Source organism: Delphinus delphis, chromosome 5, assembly GCF_949987515.2.
Source record: "Delphinus delphis chromosome 5, mDelDel1.2, whole genome shotgun sequence".
Lineage (NCBI taxonomy): Eukaryota > Metazoa > Chordata > Mammalia > Artiodactyla > Delphinidae > Delphinus > Delphinus delphis.
The window spans coordinates 5,961,746-5,981,014 of NC_082687.1; the positions used below are offsets into that span (position 1 = coordinate 5,961,746).

Sequence of the window (19,269 nt, forward strand, 5' to 3'; positions counted from 1 at the left end):
TCCCCCCACTTCTTACTTGCCCATCCCCTCCATCTGCTGGTTTAACTTTCACCAATTCTTCAAACTTCAGTTCAAGTATCTTCTCAACTACAAAGCCCTCTCTAATGTCTATCTGTCCATCTCCCCAGATCACCCCACAGGCTGAGTTTCTATTTATATTCCTATTTTTATTCCTACTGGTCTCTGAGTTTATTTCTAACACAGAATTTGTCACACTATATTGCAGTCAGTTATGTATCTGCACAGCTACACTGGGATCTCTGGAAGGCAGTGATTATTTTTTTTTACCTCTTAAAGCTTAGAGCCTAGAATAATATCTGGCATATCATAAGATACTGAAAACAGTTTTGTTGAGGGATTGAAGAAAAAGAAATAGGATAGGACTATATAAATTATAAACATCACAAATCAAGCCCATTTGTTCATCTCAAACATTAAAAAATATCTTTAGCACTTGTAGCTATGATGGATTATTGTTATTTTTATACATATGCATAACACATGTACATATTTATACATATTACTATTATACTTCTCTTGATTCTTATATTTTTGGATTTTCTTATGTGTTGAATTCTGCTTTCCCCATTCAGTGTAAGCTTGAGTAATGGACTTCACTGCCTATGAAAATGCATGTAATGTCTAGTAGAGAATACGTCTCATATATTTTCTACCTGCTGAATAACATACTTTTAAAACGTGAATTACCTATGAGCATAAGAGTAAGAATACGGTAACAGATGCAGTTTTAAGGAGTATATTATTCAACCATATCCGCTTTTGATTCTGAACTTATGCTTTGAACAGTTCTCTAAACATCCTTTTTAAAGACTATTAAAAACAAACTGACATACCAAAAATAAATAAACTGTTTCCCTTTCATTTCCACTTAAATATAGCAAAGCTATATTTAGCTTTATAACTAGATTTAATTTTTTAACCTTGAAAAATTAGCTAAGAAATGGAAATTTATCTTAAGATGATATTGAGGTGATATTTATCAACTATACTTTTTGTGTGGAGTTTTAACCTACAGAAGGGAAGAATATATGACCTATGTATGAAATTGTATGATAGAATATTGTGTCTCCAAAGGAATCCATGTTCTCTTCCTTTATATATTTTGTAATAAAAATTTTAAATAATGTAATTAGATATAGAATGATTTGCTTTAAGACACCCACAACTTTTAAAAAGAATGAATTAAATACCATTATATAGTTACTACTAGCTTCAGGGAAAAGAATGTACACTAATGGTGGGAAACTTTGTCAACAATATTTCTTTCTTCTTTTTTTCCCCCTAATATGGAGGGGAAACAAACAATGTTTGTCACCATCAAATTTTTCTGAAGATCCAAAAAAGTTATTTTTCTGCCCATATATCTGTAATATGTGCTTGTTAATGGCATAAGGTCATAGGTTTTCAGAGCTAAAAGGGGGCTTCAGATCTGCTAGTCAAAATATTTTGTTTTACAGACAAAGAAAGTAAGGACTAAAAAGATCAAGTGGTTTGTCTAAAGACACACCATTAATTTGGGATAAAACCTGGCTGCAATCCAGGTGTTTTGACAAACGACCATTATACAAATACGTATGTGATATGTGATTATATAACTATATACGTGGGTATCACACATAAGTGTGTATATATTTTTAACGTGAAAAATTACTTTAGAAAAAGAACTGGAATCAGTCACTGCTTTATAATGAATGCTTTAATCATTAGGGCATCAAAGAGAAAGATAAAGTTTTGCTCAAGTACCACAGTGTTGGTCAGAAGAAGACAATGAAATGCTTATAGTTCTCCCTTAGCACTTCAAAATTATGATTGAATTCCCTGGAAAAAATGACTCTATGCATGCAAATACTTTAGGTTAACTTATTTTTTAAAAATATCTTCTGTTACTTAAAAAACTGCTTGTATTTCACAATTATAAGTTAGTTCCTTGTTTTAAGTCCCGAATATTGATTATATAACAAATTATTATGATTCCAAAGAAATCAATGCAGCAATGAGTATCATAAAAATATTTGTAACACACAGAGATGGCCCTTTCCATACCTTTTAAGAATTAAAGATTTAAATCTATCATGGTAGAAACAACGGACAAAGAAATGTTTACTCTTCGTGAATATAACAAAAATCTTCAGAGGAAAAGAATGCAACAACTAAAATAATATTTTCTTTAGTTTATTCACTCCCACTATAACTAATATTCGAGATCACATATCATTTGAGATTACATCAAAGCACTTTAGTAACTGGCCTCCACAAATGGTAGCTGTTATTAAAATGCAGTAATAACTTTGATAAAAACAACAGACATTCCTCAGAGAAATGTTACCCCAGGCAGTGTCTGGAGAGTGTTTTATTAGTCAATAATTTGTCTTAGGAGTTACCTAGCAATTTTTAGTTTTACCTTTATAGATATGCTTCCTTCCATAATTGATAAAGAACTATGAGAACTGGAAAATAGCCAGTTTAATTTTGTAACACACATAAAACCCAACTTAATTTCCCAAATGAGCATTTTGCAAATAGTGAGAGGGAAAAGTACATAGAGCAGAGGTGGATGTTACTATTTTTGTTCCCGTGGTGGTACTTCCTCTGTTTGAATGTCACTCCATCAACTAGAAACGAAATTATTATGTTCTATAAAGAGTGATGATGAGTCTTGAATCCCTCCTGGGAAATTTGAAGATAAAAGCACAGTTATCTTCATATTTTCTTCTTTATGTAGCATATTGTTGGAATTTTTCAACTTGACAATTTTTTCAAAAAAAAAAATCCTAACAATGTGTTCACTCCATGTATAGCAAGCGTGTATTTAAAGAAGAAATTCGGACTGCCCTTTTGAGGCTTATGTGGTTGTGTGTGTGGTGAGAAGAGAAATGGTGGGGTAACCAAAATCTTCATCTCAAAAACATGCTGGCCTTTTACTTTTACTCTAATAATGATAGTTACTTCAAACCTAAATGCATATCATCGAAAGAAAAAACCCAAATTGGCGGAAAAGAAAAAAATACAATTCATCTTGTATTTTTAATATACAAAAGCTTGTAGCATAGCCTAGTTGTATTTGTTTTTGGAAGCTAGTGTTAGGGCTCAGAGTGGGCCACCCCAAAATATGCCATTGGTTACTTCGAATTAAAGCTACTTAAGAAATAGGGGCTTCCCTGGTGGCGCCGTGGTTGAGAGTCCGCCTGCCGATGCAGGGGACACGGGTTCGTGCTCTGGTCTGGGAAGATCCCACATGCCGCGGAGCGGCTGGGCCCGTGAGCCATGGCCGCTGAGCCTGCGCGTCCAGAGCCTGTGCTCCGCAACGGGAGAGGCCACAACAGTGAGAGGCCCGCGTACCGCAAAAAAGAAAAAAAAAAAAAGAAAGAAATGACCAGTGCAATAGGGACACTCTGACCCTCCGTTCTGTCTCTCTGAAGGCAGCAAAGAAATATGCCATGTGAAAGGGGCTGTCCGTGCATCTGGAGGTGGAAGGACACCCTCACTACCAGAGATCCGGAATTTGGCCGAGAAGCCTGTATAAACAAAGCGTTTTACTTCTTTACTTTACTACCCCAAGCCCAAACTCTGTTGAGATTCCTTACTTATTCAGCACCCAAAGCCTAAATTCCCTTGTCCTGTCAATTCCTCACAAATTTATTGTTTCTTTGTCTAAAAACTGTAAAAGCTGCTTGCTTTGGCCACTTCTTAGGTCTCATTTCTATCAGACCTCCATGCATATGAATTAAAATTTGTTTATTTTTCTCCTGTTAATCTGTCTTGTGTTCGTTTTATTATTAGTCCAGCCACAAGAACTCCGGGAGGGGACAGGGGGAAATTTCCCCCTCCCAAACAATAGTCACAATGGGGTTCGTTTGGAAGTTTTTTAAAGCCAATATGTCCTAGAAGTAGGCGTGTATTGTAACTGTACAGGGTATGGGAGGGTAGAAATTTATGTGGTAGGTGTGGTGCTTTACTGTACAGATGCTGGAGTTAAGAAAGTCTAAGAACCAAGCTTTCTTTTCTCCCCAGGCACTGCTTCTTGACACTTCCATCTTTCCCTTCACCCACTGCAGAATCCCAGGGCCTTCTCAAAATGTCTATTGTGCTGAAACAGCAATGAATGAAATAGGAAGTTTATATACTTGGGTATTTAAAGCTCTTGGATGACTCTGGCTGATACAACAACAATCTATCCAGGTCCCCTGAGTATCAAATACTAAAATTCAGCAGAAAAGGGCCACAGGAATTTTTTCTCTGGCTTCTGGGGTAACAGCTAGCATTTACTGCCCCCAGAAATTAGATTTACCAGTAGTATCACTCCCAAGGGATACAGTCCTCTGTAGTTTAGAGAGGGCTAGTCTCACAGGATTGCACTCATCACCACACACACGATGCTGTGACTGTCACATAGCCGTCTTTAGTTTTAAAGTGTACAATAAACACACCCCTTCTCAGTCTCGGCTATAAGCCAGTCTACTGACACTGGGCTGTGGTGAAGGAAACTGCAGCGTTTACTGCAGGCGCCAAGCAAGGGGAACAGGCAGCTCATGCTCAGAAGACCCCAACTCCCCGATGGCTTTCGGGGAAGGGGTTTCAACGCAGTGTGAAGGAGAGGGCGGCAGGGTATATGCTCAGCTCATGCACAGTTCTTGGATTGGTTAGCATCAAGGTGAGGTTTCAAGCATCATCAACCTTCTGGTTTCAACCGGTCTAGGGTCTAAGGGCTTGTGCTCAGCAGTTTTCATCTGGGGATCTGCTTCCTGTAAAAACAACTGAGGAATGTGTGCGGAGCCTTTATCTGTATCTTTCAGGAAACTGGGAGTTTGGTGATTTTGCTGTGGCTGGTTTATGGTCTAAATTGTCACCAGTTTCTCCACCCAACAGCTGTTCTTTGTTTCTGCATGTTCACGTTCCCAATCATTAACTCTGGAGCAGCCTTTAGAGATTCAAGGGAGGCTCCAGAGACTAAAGCAAAAGCCTTTTACTTCAAAAGACAGGGACCCAGGGGCTTGTACACGGTTTCATCCCAATCTCTCTTGCCTCTTCTCTCTTCTTTTTTCTCTCTCCCTGCCTCCCTCTCTCACGCGCGCGCGCGCGCGCACGCAAACACACACACACACACACACACACACACACACACACACACACACACTCACTCACACACACAGAAAAGCATTAAGCACCTGACAACTAATAACTAAAAATAAGGCAAACCTGCGCGATACAGATTTGGACGCCCTGGGGATGGAAATCACGTTGCGCAGAAAATGAGGACAAGTTCTCTTTGCTTGGGACTTTTTTAACCTATGACAACTCTTTTCATCCCAGCCTTCTTCAGCTGCCACGCGCAGCCTGGGAAGCGTGGGCTCGCTCCAGCCTCCCGGGCCCCGGGCCCCACGCCCACGCCTGGTCCCCGCGGCTCCCGCAGAACCCCGTGCCTACTGCGCCCGAGCGCCTCCGCCACCCCGCGTCCCAGCGTCCCCGCAGGTCAGGCGGCCCCCCGCCGCCCTCCGGAAGGTGCGAGAAAGACCAGCGCGCTGCTTTGGTTTGGTTTTTATTATTATTTTTCGAACAAAGAGAAAACCTGGGCCTTGCGGCGTTCCCCGGGCGCCCACGCCGGCCGCGGACCCCGACTTCCCTGCGCGGCCTCGGCGGGCCCGGCCCGGGAGACGGGGTGCTGGGGGCTGCCGCCTCTCCCCGGCCCACGCGAAGGTAGGGGGCGCCCTGGGCGGGCTCGGGGAGCAGTCGTGTGCCCGGGCGCAGCCTGCCCCCGTCCCCGCCGCCACCGGGCGCAGGAGCGGCCGCGATCCCGGGAGCCGGGGCGCCCCGAGGTACGGGAAGGGCCGGGGCTGGAAGCGGGGGTCCGGGCGACTTCGGGGCGCGGAGGGAGAGCGGAGGGACCCGGCGGGGCTCCCTGCGGCGCAGGAGCTCCCCGGGTGGGCGCGCGGAGCTGAGCCGGAGGAGAGTGTCGGGGGTCCCGCCGGAGCCGGGGCGGGGAGGACGCAGCCTCCGGGAGGGCGAGCCCGCGGCGGCCCGGCGGCGTCCGAGTCTGGGGTCCCGGGGCGTCGAGCACCTGCCCCGCCGCCCGCTGATGCCCGGGACCCCGAGGCAGCGCGCCCCGGTCTGCGCTCCGCGGACACATCCCTGCGCCTCGACTTCCGACCCCGGGAATTCATCCCCGAGCTTGCGGACCTTTCGGTTACCTTTTAAAGGGACCGAACGACCGCGTTGGATCGAAGCCCAGAGACTTTATGACAGACCGTGGAAATTGCCTAAGGCGCTCTCAGCGGAATTTGCAGCCCGAATGAAATTTTAAATTTCAGATTTCTCAAGGGAAGAGAAACTAGTGTTAGAAATGGGAAGAGAGGGTGGCTGTGCCTGCGTGTTTATCAGCTGAGCGGAGCAGTATTTCTTTCCGATTTGAATTTTGCCAGATTCTGGCTTTAAAAATAAATCGTGGGAATATTTTCGAACGTGGAATCTCGCCATTGTTCCAGGATCACAGCAAAGTAGGCAATAGTTGATATGTTATCATTGCCGGAGGGGAAAAAAATGACATGGATTTTATTCTTTTGTGTGATTGGCATCTTTTTTGAGATGAAAGATGTGCATTTACATTAAGGCAGGTAAAGAGCCTAACAAAGGGACCTTACTTAAATGTATACGCGCAATCCTTCATTGTCCTCTGAGTTCATGCAGTTCTTTTTGAAGAACTATCTATTCAACATACTTAAAGTCTATTCACGAGATTTCATTTCTGTTGGTGTCACATATAGATCAATTTTTATAAACAATTACAGTATAGCAAAGTTGCAATGTCTTTACAAGACATTGCTTTTTTAAAAACAGTCACCACAGTTTAACCAGGAAATTTTTTTTTTCACTTTTACTCTGAGGATTAAAGTTTGGTGTTTCAGCCTAGGAATTCTGAGGGTAGAGGGGTTAAAACTAGATATAAAAGAGAAAAACGAAATCTCGTAATTAGGCACCACAAAGGTTTCACACAGTCAGTATCAGATTTCTTCTAAAATAATATTTCATTTTAAAAACATTCTCTATTTCATAATTTCTCTGGTGAGCTGAGCTGAAGTTCACATTTAACATTATTTTTTATTATGTATAAAATATTTATGTTGCATAAAATTGTACAACGTTCATTATGGCACTTGTTGCAAAACAGATCATTATTAAAGAGATTTTACATTTCCATTATAGGCTTCCTTATTGTACTTTTCAGGAAAAAAGGACGTGAAGGCCTAAGTTGAAGGAAAGAAATCCTGTGTGCTTTTTCTCCTTTTCTTAAACTTCTGTTGTCATTTCAGCAATCTTCACAGCATTTCTACCATCTCAAGATGGATCTTCTTGAGAAGATTCCATCTCAAGAAACCACTTTCTAAGTTCATCCATAAGAAGCAACTCCTCACCCGTTAAAATTTTATCATGAGATTGCAGCAGTTCAGTCCCATCTTCAGGCTCCATGTCTAATTCTAGTTCTCTTGCTGTTTCCACCACATCTGCAGTTCCTTCCTCCTCTGAAGTCTTGACCCCTCAAAGTCATCCATGAGGGTTGAAATCAACTTCTTCCAAACCCGTGGTCATGCTGATATGTTGACCTGTTCTCATGAATCACAAATATTCTTAATGGCATCTAGAATGGTGAATCCTTTCCAGAAGTTTTTCAATTGACTCTGCCCAAATCCTTCAGAAGAATCGCTGTCTATGGCAGCTCAAGCCTTACAAAAATGTGTTTCTTAAATATTAAGACTTGAAAGTCGAAATTACTCCTTGATCTATGGGCTGCAGAATGGATGTTGTGTTAGCGGGCAAGAAAACAACATTAATCTCTTACATCTTCGTCAGAGTTTTTGGTTGACCAGGTGCACTGTCAAGGAGCAGTACTATTTTGAAAGGAATCCTTTTTTCTGAGCAGTAGGTCTCAACAGTGAGCTTAAAATATTCAGTAAACCCTATTGTCAATAGATGTGCTATTATCCAGGCTTTGTTGTTCTGTATATAGAGCACAGGTAGAGTAGATTGAGCATAATTCTTAAAGGCCTTAGGATTTTTGGAATAGTAAATGAGCTTTGGCTCAACGTAAAGTCACTGGCTGCATTAGCCCCTAACAACAGGATCAGCCTGTCCTTTGAAGCTTTGAAGCCAGTTATCAACTTCTCCTCTCTAGCTATGAAAGTCCTAGATGGCATCTTCCAATATAAGACTGTTTAGTCTACATTGAAAATCTGTTTTTTTGTGTATCCACCTTCAGAAATACCTTAGCTAGAGTTTCTGGATAACTTAATGTAGCTTGTATATAAGCACTTGCTGCTTCACCTTGCACTTTTCTGTTACGGAAACGGCTTCTTTCCTTAAATCTCATGAACCTCTGCTAGCGTCAGACTTTTCTTCTACAGCTTCCTCACCTCTCTCAGCCTTTACAGAATTGAAGAGAGTTGGGGTCTGGCTCTGGATAAGGCTTTGGATTAAGGGAATGTTGTCACTTTGATCTTTTATCCAGACCACTAAAACTTCCTCCGTATCAGCAATAAGGCTGTTGCTCTTTCTTATCACTATTCACTGGAGTAGCACTTTTAATTTCCTTCAAGAACTGTTCCTTTGCATTCACAACTTGGCTAACTGTTTAGTGCAAGAGGCTTAGCTTTCAGCCTATCTCGGCTTCTGACGTGCCTTGCTTACTGAGCTAAATCATTTCTAGCTTTTGATTTAAAGTGAGAGATGTGAAACTCTTCCTTTCATTTCAACACTTAGAGGCCATTGTAGGATTAACAATTGGCCTGACTGCAATATTGTTTGCCTCGGTGGGGGGGGCGGGGGGGAACAGGGAGGCTCAAGGAGAGGGAGAGAGATGGGGGCATGGCCAGTCAGTGGAGCAGTCAGAACACACACAACGTTTACGGGTTAAGTTGTCATCTTACGTGGGGAAGTTTGTGGTGCCCCAAACATTACAATAGTACTATTACAATAGTACTATTACAATAGTACAATAGTACATCAGAGATCACTGATCACATATCAACATAACAAATAAAATAATAATGAAAAATTTGAAATATCGAGAGAATTACTGAAGTGTGACACAGAGACATGAAGTGAGCAAATGCTGTTAGAAAAATGGTGCTGATATACTTGCTCTACACAGGATTGCCCCAAACCTTCAATTGGTAAAAAACACAATAAGTGAAATAAAGTGAAGAACTATAAAATGAGGCCTGCTTGTAATTTAAAATTGTAAAGTGGTAAATCATCACAGTTGTTTATATAGGTACTCTTCATTTCATTTTGGGACCATCTGAAAGCTTGTCTACTTTCAGTGGTTCTAGTATATGTATATATGTACAGACATACACACACACACACACACATATATATATATATACCCATATATATACATATATACACATATAGTTATACTTTACCCTGAATTTGCCCATATTCCCAGGATGATTCATTTCTGTTATTTTAAAGCTGGAAAAATTAAACTACTTTTCTAAAATTATTAAGTAACAGATACTTACTTAGCATCCACTATGTGCAACATACTCTATTAAGCATCATTAAAATTATGAACATAATTAAAACATTTTTCCTTCTCTCCATTAGAGTCCAGCAGAGAGAACTGACCATGCATTTGAGGCACTCTGAGTTTTAGACTCAAAACCACATTCTTTCTATTACCATCAATTGTGCTGCATATCCTCTTACTTCAAATTGAGAACAGTGGGCTTCTCTGGTGGCGAAGTGGTTGAGAGTCCACCTGCCGATGCAGGGAACACGGGTTCGTGCCCCGGCCCGGGAAGATCCCACATGCCGCGGAGCAACTAGGCCCGTGAGCCATGGCCGCTGAGCCTGCGCGTCTGGAGTCTGTTCTCCGCAACGGGAGAGGCCACAACAGTGAGAGACTCGCGTACCGCAAAAACAAAAACAAAACAAAAAATAAACAAAGTGGGAACAGTAATATTTTACTCTCGGGAATGTCATCCGATAGTTACATGTCCCAAGAAAGCACAAAACCATTATAGAATCGACTGCCCAGTTTCTACCTTGTCCTTGCCTTGGTCGTAGGGGAGGCAATCAGTAACTACTGAAGTATAACAAAAAAGGATTGTTTCCAAAAAGTGAGTCCAGAGAAGAATAAGATATATATATGTATACAAGGATCATGGTAACAAACAGCTTGTACAGATTATGAGTGTAAAGAGGGTTATGAACAAGCGAGATGGAGCCAGGGGGTTATCGGATCTCAGGAAATGAGACAAGAAAGCCAGTCTGGGCTTCCCTGATTAGGAGCTCACTGAGCTGTCCAGGGGAGCAGCAGGAAGGCCATTGACTGGGAATATGATGAGTGGGATGAATCAGTAACCCTGGTGAGTCAGTTTGGTACCAGTTATCTTTTTCAACTTGAGGCAACATCAATGTAAATTGTTGGTTAGAGCCTAAGAATAAGTCAATAAGATCCTGAGCTTTTGAATTCATTTATCTTTAAAGGAATATATTGATAATTAGCTTTCAGAAATTCAATCAATATAAAATCAGTTATAGAAATTGTGAAAAACTTACACTTCTAAATTTTCTTATAGCACAAAAATGCTTATATCATCCTATTTGAAAATTGCTATATATAAACTTAAAGTTATTTATGATGAATGTGTGTATACAGTAACATTTTCTACTTGGAAATTTGTTGGACCAGGACCTATACTTCCCTTATAAATTGCAGATAATAAGGTTTACTATTAATTTAAATATATATGTATTTTTATAGTTTTAAGTATAATTACCCAACTATAGATCTAAAAACAGGTTGATAAACCTACATTGATATGTAGTGAAAATGCCTTTTTAAGATATATATATATATATCAGGATCTCTATAACAAGGTATACTCATCAGAATTAACAAACTGTTGTTGTCCTGAGTATGCTGTAGGATATTCTTGTTTAAAAAAATGTAAGTGCTGGGTGTCCCTGGTGGCCCAGTGGTTGATAGTCTGCCTGCCGATGCAGGGGACACGGGTTCGTGCCTCGTTTCGGGAAGATCCCACATGCCGCGGAGCGGCTGGGCCCATGAGCCATGGCCACTGAGCCTGCACGTCCGGAGCCTGTGCTCCGCAACGGGAGAGGCCACAACAGTGAGAGGCCCGCGTACCGCAAAAAAAAAAAACTGGAGGTGCTTGCTTTTTTTAAAGGGGAGAAAGCATTCCTTTTGCCTCTTCTTGATATATGATAGGCAGTTGTGTACTTCATTAGGCAATACTGTCAAATTTCTAATATATACCAGTAAATAAGTAATATCAGCAGAGTCAAGAGAGTGGACTGAGGGGATGCAGAGTTCATGTCTCCGCACAACTAGGGCACCTACCAGGCCCTGGTGGGGGACCACAGACACCTAAGGGGACGGGAGGACCCCCCGAGCGACTGGGTAGGATGAGGTGGGGAGGGAGGGGGGAGGAGAACTTGAGGCAGGATGGGACCGGCACCCTTGAGGGGCAGCTGGGGGAGGGGAGGGGTTCCCACGCCCAGAGGGGAACGGGGGAGACCCTCGGGAGGGCAGAAGATCGGAAGGGCATGCGGCCAGTTCCCCCTGCCCACTTGGGCCCCAGGGAGCTTGCTGAGGTCCCGAGCCTGATCTGCCCACTGGGACCCCTCGAGCCGCGTGGGTCCTGTGGGAGTGGGAGCGAGCGGGGAGGAAAAGTAAAGGCCGGATGGACAGGACTGGTGCCCCTGAGGGGCGGCTAGGGGCGGGAAGGGGTTCCCACGCCCAGAAGGGCCCACCCACAGTCAGGGGATGAATGGGGATGGGGGAGACCCTTGGAAGAGCGGAGGAACAGAAGGGAGTGCCTGGGCCCCGGAAAGCCTGCTGAGGTCCCGGGACTAAACCTCTGCCCTCTGAGGCTCACTCCCGCCACGCTGAGCCTCAGCCCCGCCTCCGCACCCCCCACCCAGTGCCTTACCTCGGAACTCTGCAATCCAAAGCACACCTTTCCCAGCAGCCCAGGTCCTGAGCCTCCGCCCTAACCCCCCCCCCCCGGCCCCCGCCTAAGCTCCCCCCGAACCTAAGCTCCACCCCACACAGCCCAAGCTTTTTCTGGCCTTTTTTTTTTTTTAGGTTGTGGTTCTGTTTTACCTTGTTGTTAATTCGTTTATATTTTTATTTTTTCTGATAAGTTTTTTATTTTTCTAATTTTATTTTACTCTTTATAATTTGTTACTGTTCTGCTCCTTTGGGCTTGTTCCCCCCACTTTTTTTTTTTTTTTCTGTTGTTGTTCTGTTTTACCTTGGTGTAGTTGTTTCACTTATATTTTTATTTTTCCTAATATATTTTTTATTTTTCTAATTTTATTTTATTTTTTATTCTTTGTTATTGTACTGCTTCTTTTTTCTTTTCTTTTCTTTTCTTTTCTTTTGCTATGCTGCACGACTTGTGGTAGCTTGGTTCCCAGGCCGAGGATAGGGCCTGAATTCCTGGGATGGGAGCACTGAGTTCAAACTGCTGGACTAACAGAGAACCTCAGATCCCAGGGAATATTAATCAGACTGAGGTCTCCCAGAGGTCCTCATATCGGCACCAACCCGGCTCTGCCCAACTGCTTGTAAATTATAGTGCTGCATGCTTCAGGCCAAACAACCAGTAAGACAGGTATACAGCCCTACCCATCAAAAAAAAAAAAAAATGAAACGGCAAAAAAATATGTTACAGACGAAGGAGCAAGGTAAAAACCTACAAGAAAAAATAAATGAAGAGGAAATAGGCAACCTACCTGAAAAAGAATTCGGAGTAATGATAGTAAAAATGATACAAAATCTTGGAAATAGAATGGAGGCACACATTGAGAAAATACAAGAAATGTTTAACAAGGACCTAGAAGAACTAAAGAACAAACAAAAAGTGACGAACAACACAATAACTGAAGTGAAAAATACACTAGAAGGAATCAATAGTAGAATAACTGAGGGAGAAGAGCAAATAAGTGAGCTGGAATGTAGACTGGTGGAAATAACTGCAGAGGAGCAGAATAAAGAAAAAAGAATGGAAAGAATTGAGGACAGTCTCAGAGACCTCTGGGAAAACATTAAATGCACCAACATTCAAATTATTAGGGTCCCAGAAGAAGAAGAGAAAGAGAAAGGGTCTGAGAAAATATTTGAAGAGATTATAGTCGAAACTTCCCTAACATGGGATAGGAAATCGCCACCCAAGTCCAGGAAGTGCAGAGAGTCCCATACAGGATAAACCCTAGAAGAAACACACCAAGACACATATTAATCAAACTAACAAAATTTAAATTCAAAGAAAATATATAAAAAGCACCAAGGGAAAAGCAACAAATAACATACAAGGGAATCCCCATAAGGTTATCAGCTGATTTTTCAGCAAAAACTCTTCAGGCCAGAAGGGAGTGGCAGGATATATTTAAAGTGATGAAAGGGAAAAATCTACAACCAAGATTACTCTACCAGCATGCATCTCATTCAGATTTGATGGAGAAATCAAAAGCTTTACAGACAAGCAAAAGCTAGGAGAATTCAGCACCACCAAACCAGCTTTATAACAAATGCTAAAGGAATTTCTCTAGGCGGGAAACACAAAAGAAGAAAAAGACCCACAAAAACAAACACAAATCAATTAAGAAAACGGTAATAGGGACATACATATCAATAATCATCTTCAATGTAGAACGTTTAATGCTCCAACCAAAAGACATAGACTGGCTGAAAGGGTACAAAAACAAGACCCATATATATGCTGTCTACAAGAGACCCACTTCAGACCTAAGGACACATACAGACTGAAAGTGAGGGGATGGTAAAAAATATTCCATGCAAATGGAAATAACAATAAAGCTGGAGTAGTAATACTCATATCAGATAAAATAGACTATAAGATAAAGACTGTTACAAGAGATAAGGAAAAACCCAAAATTAGTAGAAGGAAAGAAATCATAAAGATCAGAGCAGAAATAAATGAAATAGAAATGAAGAGACAATAGCAAAGATCAATAAAACTAAAAGTTGGTTCTTCAAGAAGATAACATAATTGATAAACTTTTAGCCAGAATCATCAAGAAAAAAAGAGGGAGAAGTCAAATCAATAAAATTAGAAATGAAAAAAGAGAAGTTACAACTGACACCACAGAAAAACAAAGGGTCATAAGAGCTACTACAAGCAACTACATGCCAATAAAATGGACAGTCTGGAAGAAATGGACAAATTCTTGGAAAGGTACAACTTTCCAAGACTGAACCAGGAAGAATTAGAAAATACAAACAGACTGATCGCAAGTAATGAAAGTGAAACTGTAATTAAAAATCAACAAACAAAAGTCAAGGACCAGATGGCTTCACAGGCAAATTCTATCAAACATTTAGAGAAGAGATAACACCTAACCTACTCAAACTCTTCCAAAAAATTGCAGACTCTCAAACTCATTCTACAAGGCCACCATCACCCTGATACGAAAACCAGACAAAGATATCACACAAAAAAGAAAATTACAGGCCAATATCACTGATGAACATAGATGCAAACTTCCTCAACAAGATACTAGCAAACAGATTCCAACACCACATTAAAAGGATCATACATCATGATCATGTGGGATTTATCCCAGGGATGCAAGGATTCTTCAATATATAGAAATCAATCAATGTGATACACCACATAAACAAAGAATAAAAACCATATGATCATCTCAATAGATGCAGAAAAAGCTTTTGACAAAAATCAACAAACATTTATGATAAAAACTCTACAGAAAGTGGGCATAGAGGGAACCTACCTCAACATAATAAAAGCCATAAATGACAAACCCACAGCAAACATCATTCTCAACGATGAAAAACTGAAAGTATTTCCTCTAAGATAAGGAACAAGTCAAGGATTTCCACTCTTGCCACTATTATTCAACATACTTTTGGAAGTCTTAGCCACAGCAATCAGAGAAGAAAAAGAAATAAAAGGAATACAAATTGGAAAAAAAGAAGTAAAACTGTCACTATTTGCCGATGACAAGATACTATACATAGAAGATCCTAAAGATGTCACCAGAAAACTACTAGAACTAATCAATGAATTTGGTAAGGTTGCAGGAATACAAAATTAATGCACAGAAATCTATTGCATTCCTATACACTAACAGTGAAAGATCAAAAAGAGAAATTAAGGAAACACTCCCATTTACCACTGCAACAAAAAGAATAAAATACCTGGGAATAAACCTACTTAAGGAAGCAAAATACCTGTACTCAGAAAACTATAAAACACTGATGACACAAATCAAAGATGACACTAACAGATGGAGATAGATACCATGCTCCTGGATGGAAGAATCAATATTGTGAAAACGACTATACTACCCAAAGCAATCTACAGGTTCAGTGCAATCCCTATCAAATTACCAGTGGCATTTTTCACAGAATTAGAACAAAAAATTTTACAATCTGTGTGGAAACACAAAAGACCCCGAATAGACAAAACAGTGTTGAGAAAGAAAAACAGAGCTGGAGGAATCAGGCTCCCTCGCTTCAGACTATACTACAAAGCTACAGTAATCAAGACAATATGGTACTGGCACAAAAACAGAAATATAGATCAATGGTACAGGATAGAAAGCCCAGAGATAAACCCACACACCTATGGTCACCTAATCTATGACAAAGAAGGCAAGAATATACAACGGAAAAAAGACAGCCTCTTTAATAAATGGTGCTGTAAGTCAGTAAGTCAGAAAGAGAAAAACAAATATTGTGTCTTAACGCATATATGTGGAATCTTGAAAAATAGTACAGATGAACCTATTTGCAGGGCAGGAATCGAAACACAGAGGTAGAGAACAGCCATGTGGACACAGAGGGGGAAGGGGAGAGTGGGATGAATTGGGAGATTAGGTTTGACATAAATACACTTCCATGTGTAAACTAGATAGCTAGTGGGAAACTGCTGTATAGCACAGGGAGCTCAGCTCGGTGCTCTGTGATGACCTGGTTGGGTGGGATGGGGGGAGGTGGGAGGGAGGTCCAAGAGGGAGGGGATATATGTATACATATATCTGATTCACTTCACTGTACAGCAGAAAGTAACCCAACATTGTAAAGCAATTATACTCCAATTAAAAAAAAGTAAAAATAAAAGTAATATCATTGTGGTATTAATATTACATTATTAATTTCCTTGAGGTGAAAAAACTTATTATGGGATGTTATATTAGTATCACTTCTACATTTAACTTTATGCCGTGTTATCTTCCTTAAAAAATATGAATTTATTTAATCTTTTTAATGCTGAAATCTACTTTCAATTTTTAAATTAAAAAATAAACAGGTAAATTTTGTTTTTAAAAACACCAGTAGCCAGCTGCTTAGTGGTTTAATTCATGGTAATCTGCACCTCTCAGAGGACTGAGAATTAGTCATGAAATGATTTTGCCATCCAATTGTGTTCACATAGTCAACAGTACCATGTGATAAACATTTATTGAGTGCCTACTCTATACATGTAGGTCATGGAATAGTGTTTCTACACTTGAGAAGCTCAAATCTGAAGATTATATGAACTGGATATATTTAGGATATTAGCTTTTTGTTTGAATTTCTCATTTCCCCATAAATATTTATTTTTGTTTGAATTTTTCATTTTCCCACATATATTTATTTAACACTTTCCATGGTGAAGTTACTGTGCCATGTTTTATGGTAGATACCACAGTGAGTAAAACACAGTTTCACTTTTCCATTGCTTATACATAAATAAGGTATACTGATTTTTATTATAATTGCAGTGCAAAGCAAATTGTGTCATGTAGCATCAGACAGCTATAAACAGAAATACATGGAGGTTCCAAAAGGTTCCAGTTGAACAGATGAAGGAACACTTTAGGGCAGGTGACTTTTAAGTTTGACCTTGATTGATGTAAGAGAGGAAGGAATGTTTAAGGTAAGATTATATGACTACAACATGTATCAGGTACCTTGACTGGAGAACAATATTAATTAGCTATTATAATCTTGAAGTTCTTATCCACATTTGTCTTTTCTGTCCCTTACATTATTTATACATAAATTAAAAAAAAAAAGTTCTGCTATTTTAACACGAGTCAACACACCATAGAAGTGATGATAGATTTACACTTACTGTAATTGTTATTGGTTGACATTTACACTGTACTTGTTGCCAGTTAAAGACTTCCCTAAACTTTTTAGTAAATGAATAAGGTAATGGGAACACATGGTATAATGTTTCCTTCTCAATGGATTAATTTATAGTAGTCATGGAGTTTTTTTTCGAGTTGCTAACTAATGTCTTTTTATTCCAAGCAGGAGAATAATATGGCTTCAGAGCTCAAGGATTATTATAACAAGACATTTGCTGCAGAGAACAATACTGCTGCCACTCGGAATTCTGACTTCCCAGTCTGGGATGACTACAAAAGCAGTGTCGATGACTTGCAGTATTTTCTGATTGGACTCTATACGTTTGTAAGTCTTCTTGGTTTTATGGGGAATCTACTTATTTTAATGGCTCTCATGAGGAAGCGAAATCAGAAGACAACGGTCAACTTCCTCATTGGGAATCTGGCCTTCTCCGATATCTTGGTTGTGCTGTTTTGCTCACCTTTCACACTGACCTCTGTCTTGCTGGATCAGTGGATGTTTGGCAGGGTCATGTGTCATATTATGCCTTTCCTTCAATGTGTGACAGTTCTGGTTTCCACTTTAATTTTAATATCTATCGCCATCGTCAGGTATCATATGATAAAGCATCCTGTATCTAATCATTTAACAGCAAATCATGGCTATTTCCTGATCGCTACTGTCTGGACACTAGGCTTTGCAATGTGTTCTCCCCTCCCAGTGTTTCACAGCCTTGTGGAACTTCAGGAGACATTTGGTTCAGCGTTGCTCAGCAGCAGGTATTTATGTGTCGAGTCATGGCCATCCGATGCATACCGAATTGCTTTCACTATCTCTTTATTGCTCGTTCAGTATATTCTGCCCTTAGTTTGTCTAACTGTAAGTCATACCAGTGTCTGCAGGAGTATAAGCTGTGGATTGTCCAACCAAGAAAACCAACTAGAAGAAAATGAGATGATCAACTTAACTCTCCATCCTTCCAAAAAGAGTGGGCCTCAGGTGAGGGTCTCCAGCAGCCGGAAATGGAGCTATTCGTTCATCAGAAAGCACAGAAGGAGGTACAGCAAGAAGACAGCATGCGTGCTGCCTGCTCCGGCGAGACCTCCTCCAGAGAACCGCTCAAGAAGGCTTCCAGAACACTCGGGCTCTGGGAAAAGTCAGCCCCCTTCATCCCGTAAGTTTATACCAGGGGTCCCCACTTGCTTTGAGGTGAAAGCGGAAGAAAACTCAGATGTTCATGAGATGAGAGTAAACTGTTCTATCATGAGATTAAAAAAAAGATCTCGAAGTGTGTTCTACAGACTGACCATCTTGATACTAGTGTTTGCAGTGAGCTGGATGCCTCTGCACCTTTTCCATGTGGTGACCGATTTTAACGATAGCCTGATTTCAAACAGGCATTTCAAGTTGGTGTATTGCATCTGTCACTTGCTAGGCATGATGTCCTGCTGTCTTAATCCAATTCTATATGGATTTCTTAATAATGGGATCAAAGCCGACTTAAGGTCCCTTATACGCTGTCTTCATATGTCATAATTCTCAATGTTTTCCAAGGAAAGTACAAGTATGGGGATCATCTAAAATATATTCACAGTGACTGTATATGTATAATCAACAAATTTTGTTAACTTACAGAATTTAATTTATGTGTAAGAATGCTGGATTTGGATATCAGTTCCTAATATATGGAAGATAACTTTAACATGTTATAATATGATAAATTCATTTAGTTGTATAAAGTCATTGTCAATCCAATCTGTAATTTCATTTTAAAGAGTAGTTATATTACCTTCCATTTCAGCTTGTCCTGTAAACCAATGAATTGTAAGTTCTTGTTTAAAATAAAAGTTATATTTAACCATCTCAGTATTTTTTGTTCAAAATTATAAGCAAAACCATTTCTCCTAAGACATTTAATTTCAGGTATGAGGAACATCTAATAATCTTCATTTTTACTTCACAGATTTCTTAATAGTTAGTTTCTGACAATACAGAAAACTTTAATATGACCAGCAAACCATAACTAAGTGACAGATATATGCCTAAGTCATAAATTAAATGTCAACATTGGGTACAGTTTTAGAACCTCTAAAGGAAAATTTTTATATCCTATTATTGAT

General features: G+C 40.2%; 1 protein-coding gene across 1 annotated transcript; it reads left to right on the top strand.

Moving 5' to 3' along the window:
- The first annotated feature begins 17,314 nt into the window (after window positions 1–17,314).
- On the top strand, window positions 17,315–19,002 carry NPY5R (neuropeptide Y receptor Y5). The gene has a single exon (XM_060011595.1). The coding sequence runs from the start codon at window positions 17,315–17,317 to the stop codon at window positions 18,683–18,685; it is 1,371 nt and encodes a 456-aa protein (XP_059867578.1). The 3' UTR covers window positions 18,686–19,002.
- The last annotated feature ends 267 nt before the right edge of the window (window positions 19,003–19,269 follow it).

What these genes read in the sequence shown, in the direction of transcription:
- NPY5R (XM_060011595.1), top strand. Translation starts at nt 17,315, where the DNA reads ATGTCTTTTTATTCCAAGCAGGAGAATAATATGGCTTCAGAGCTCAAG.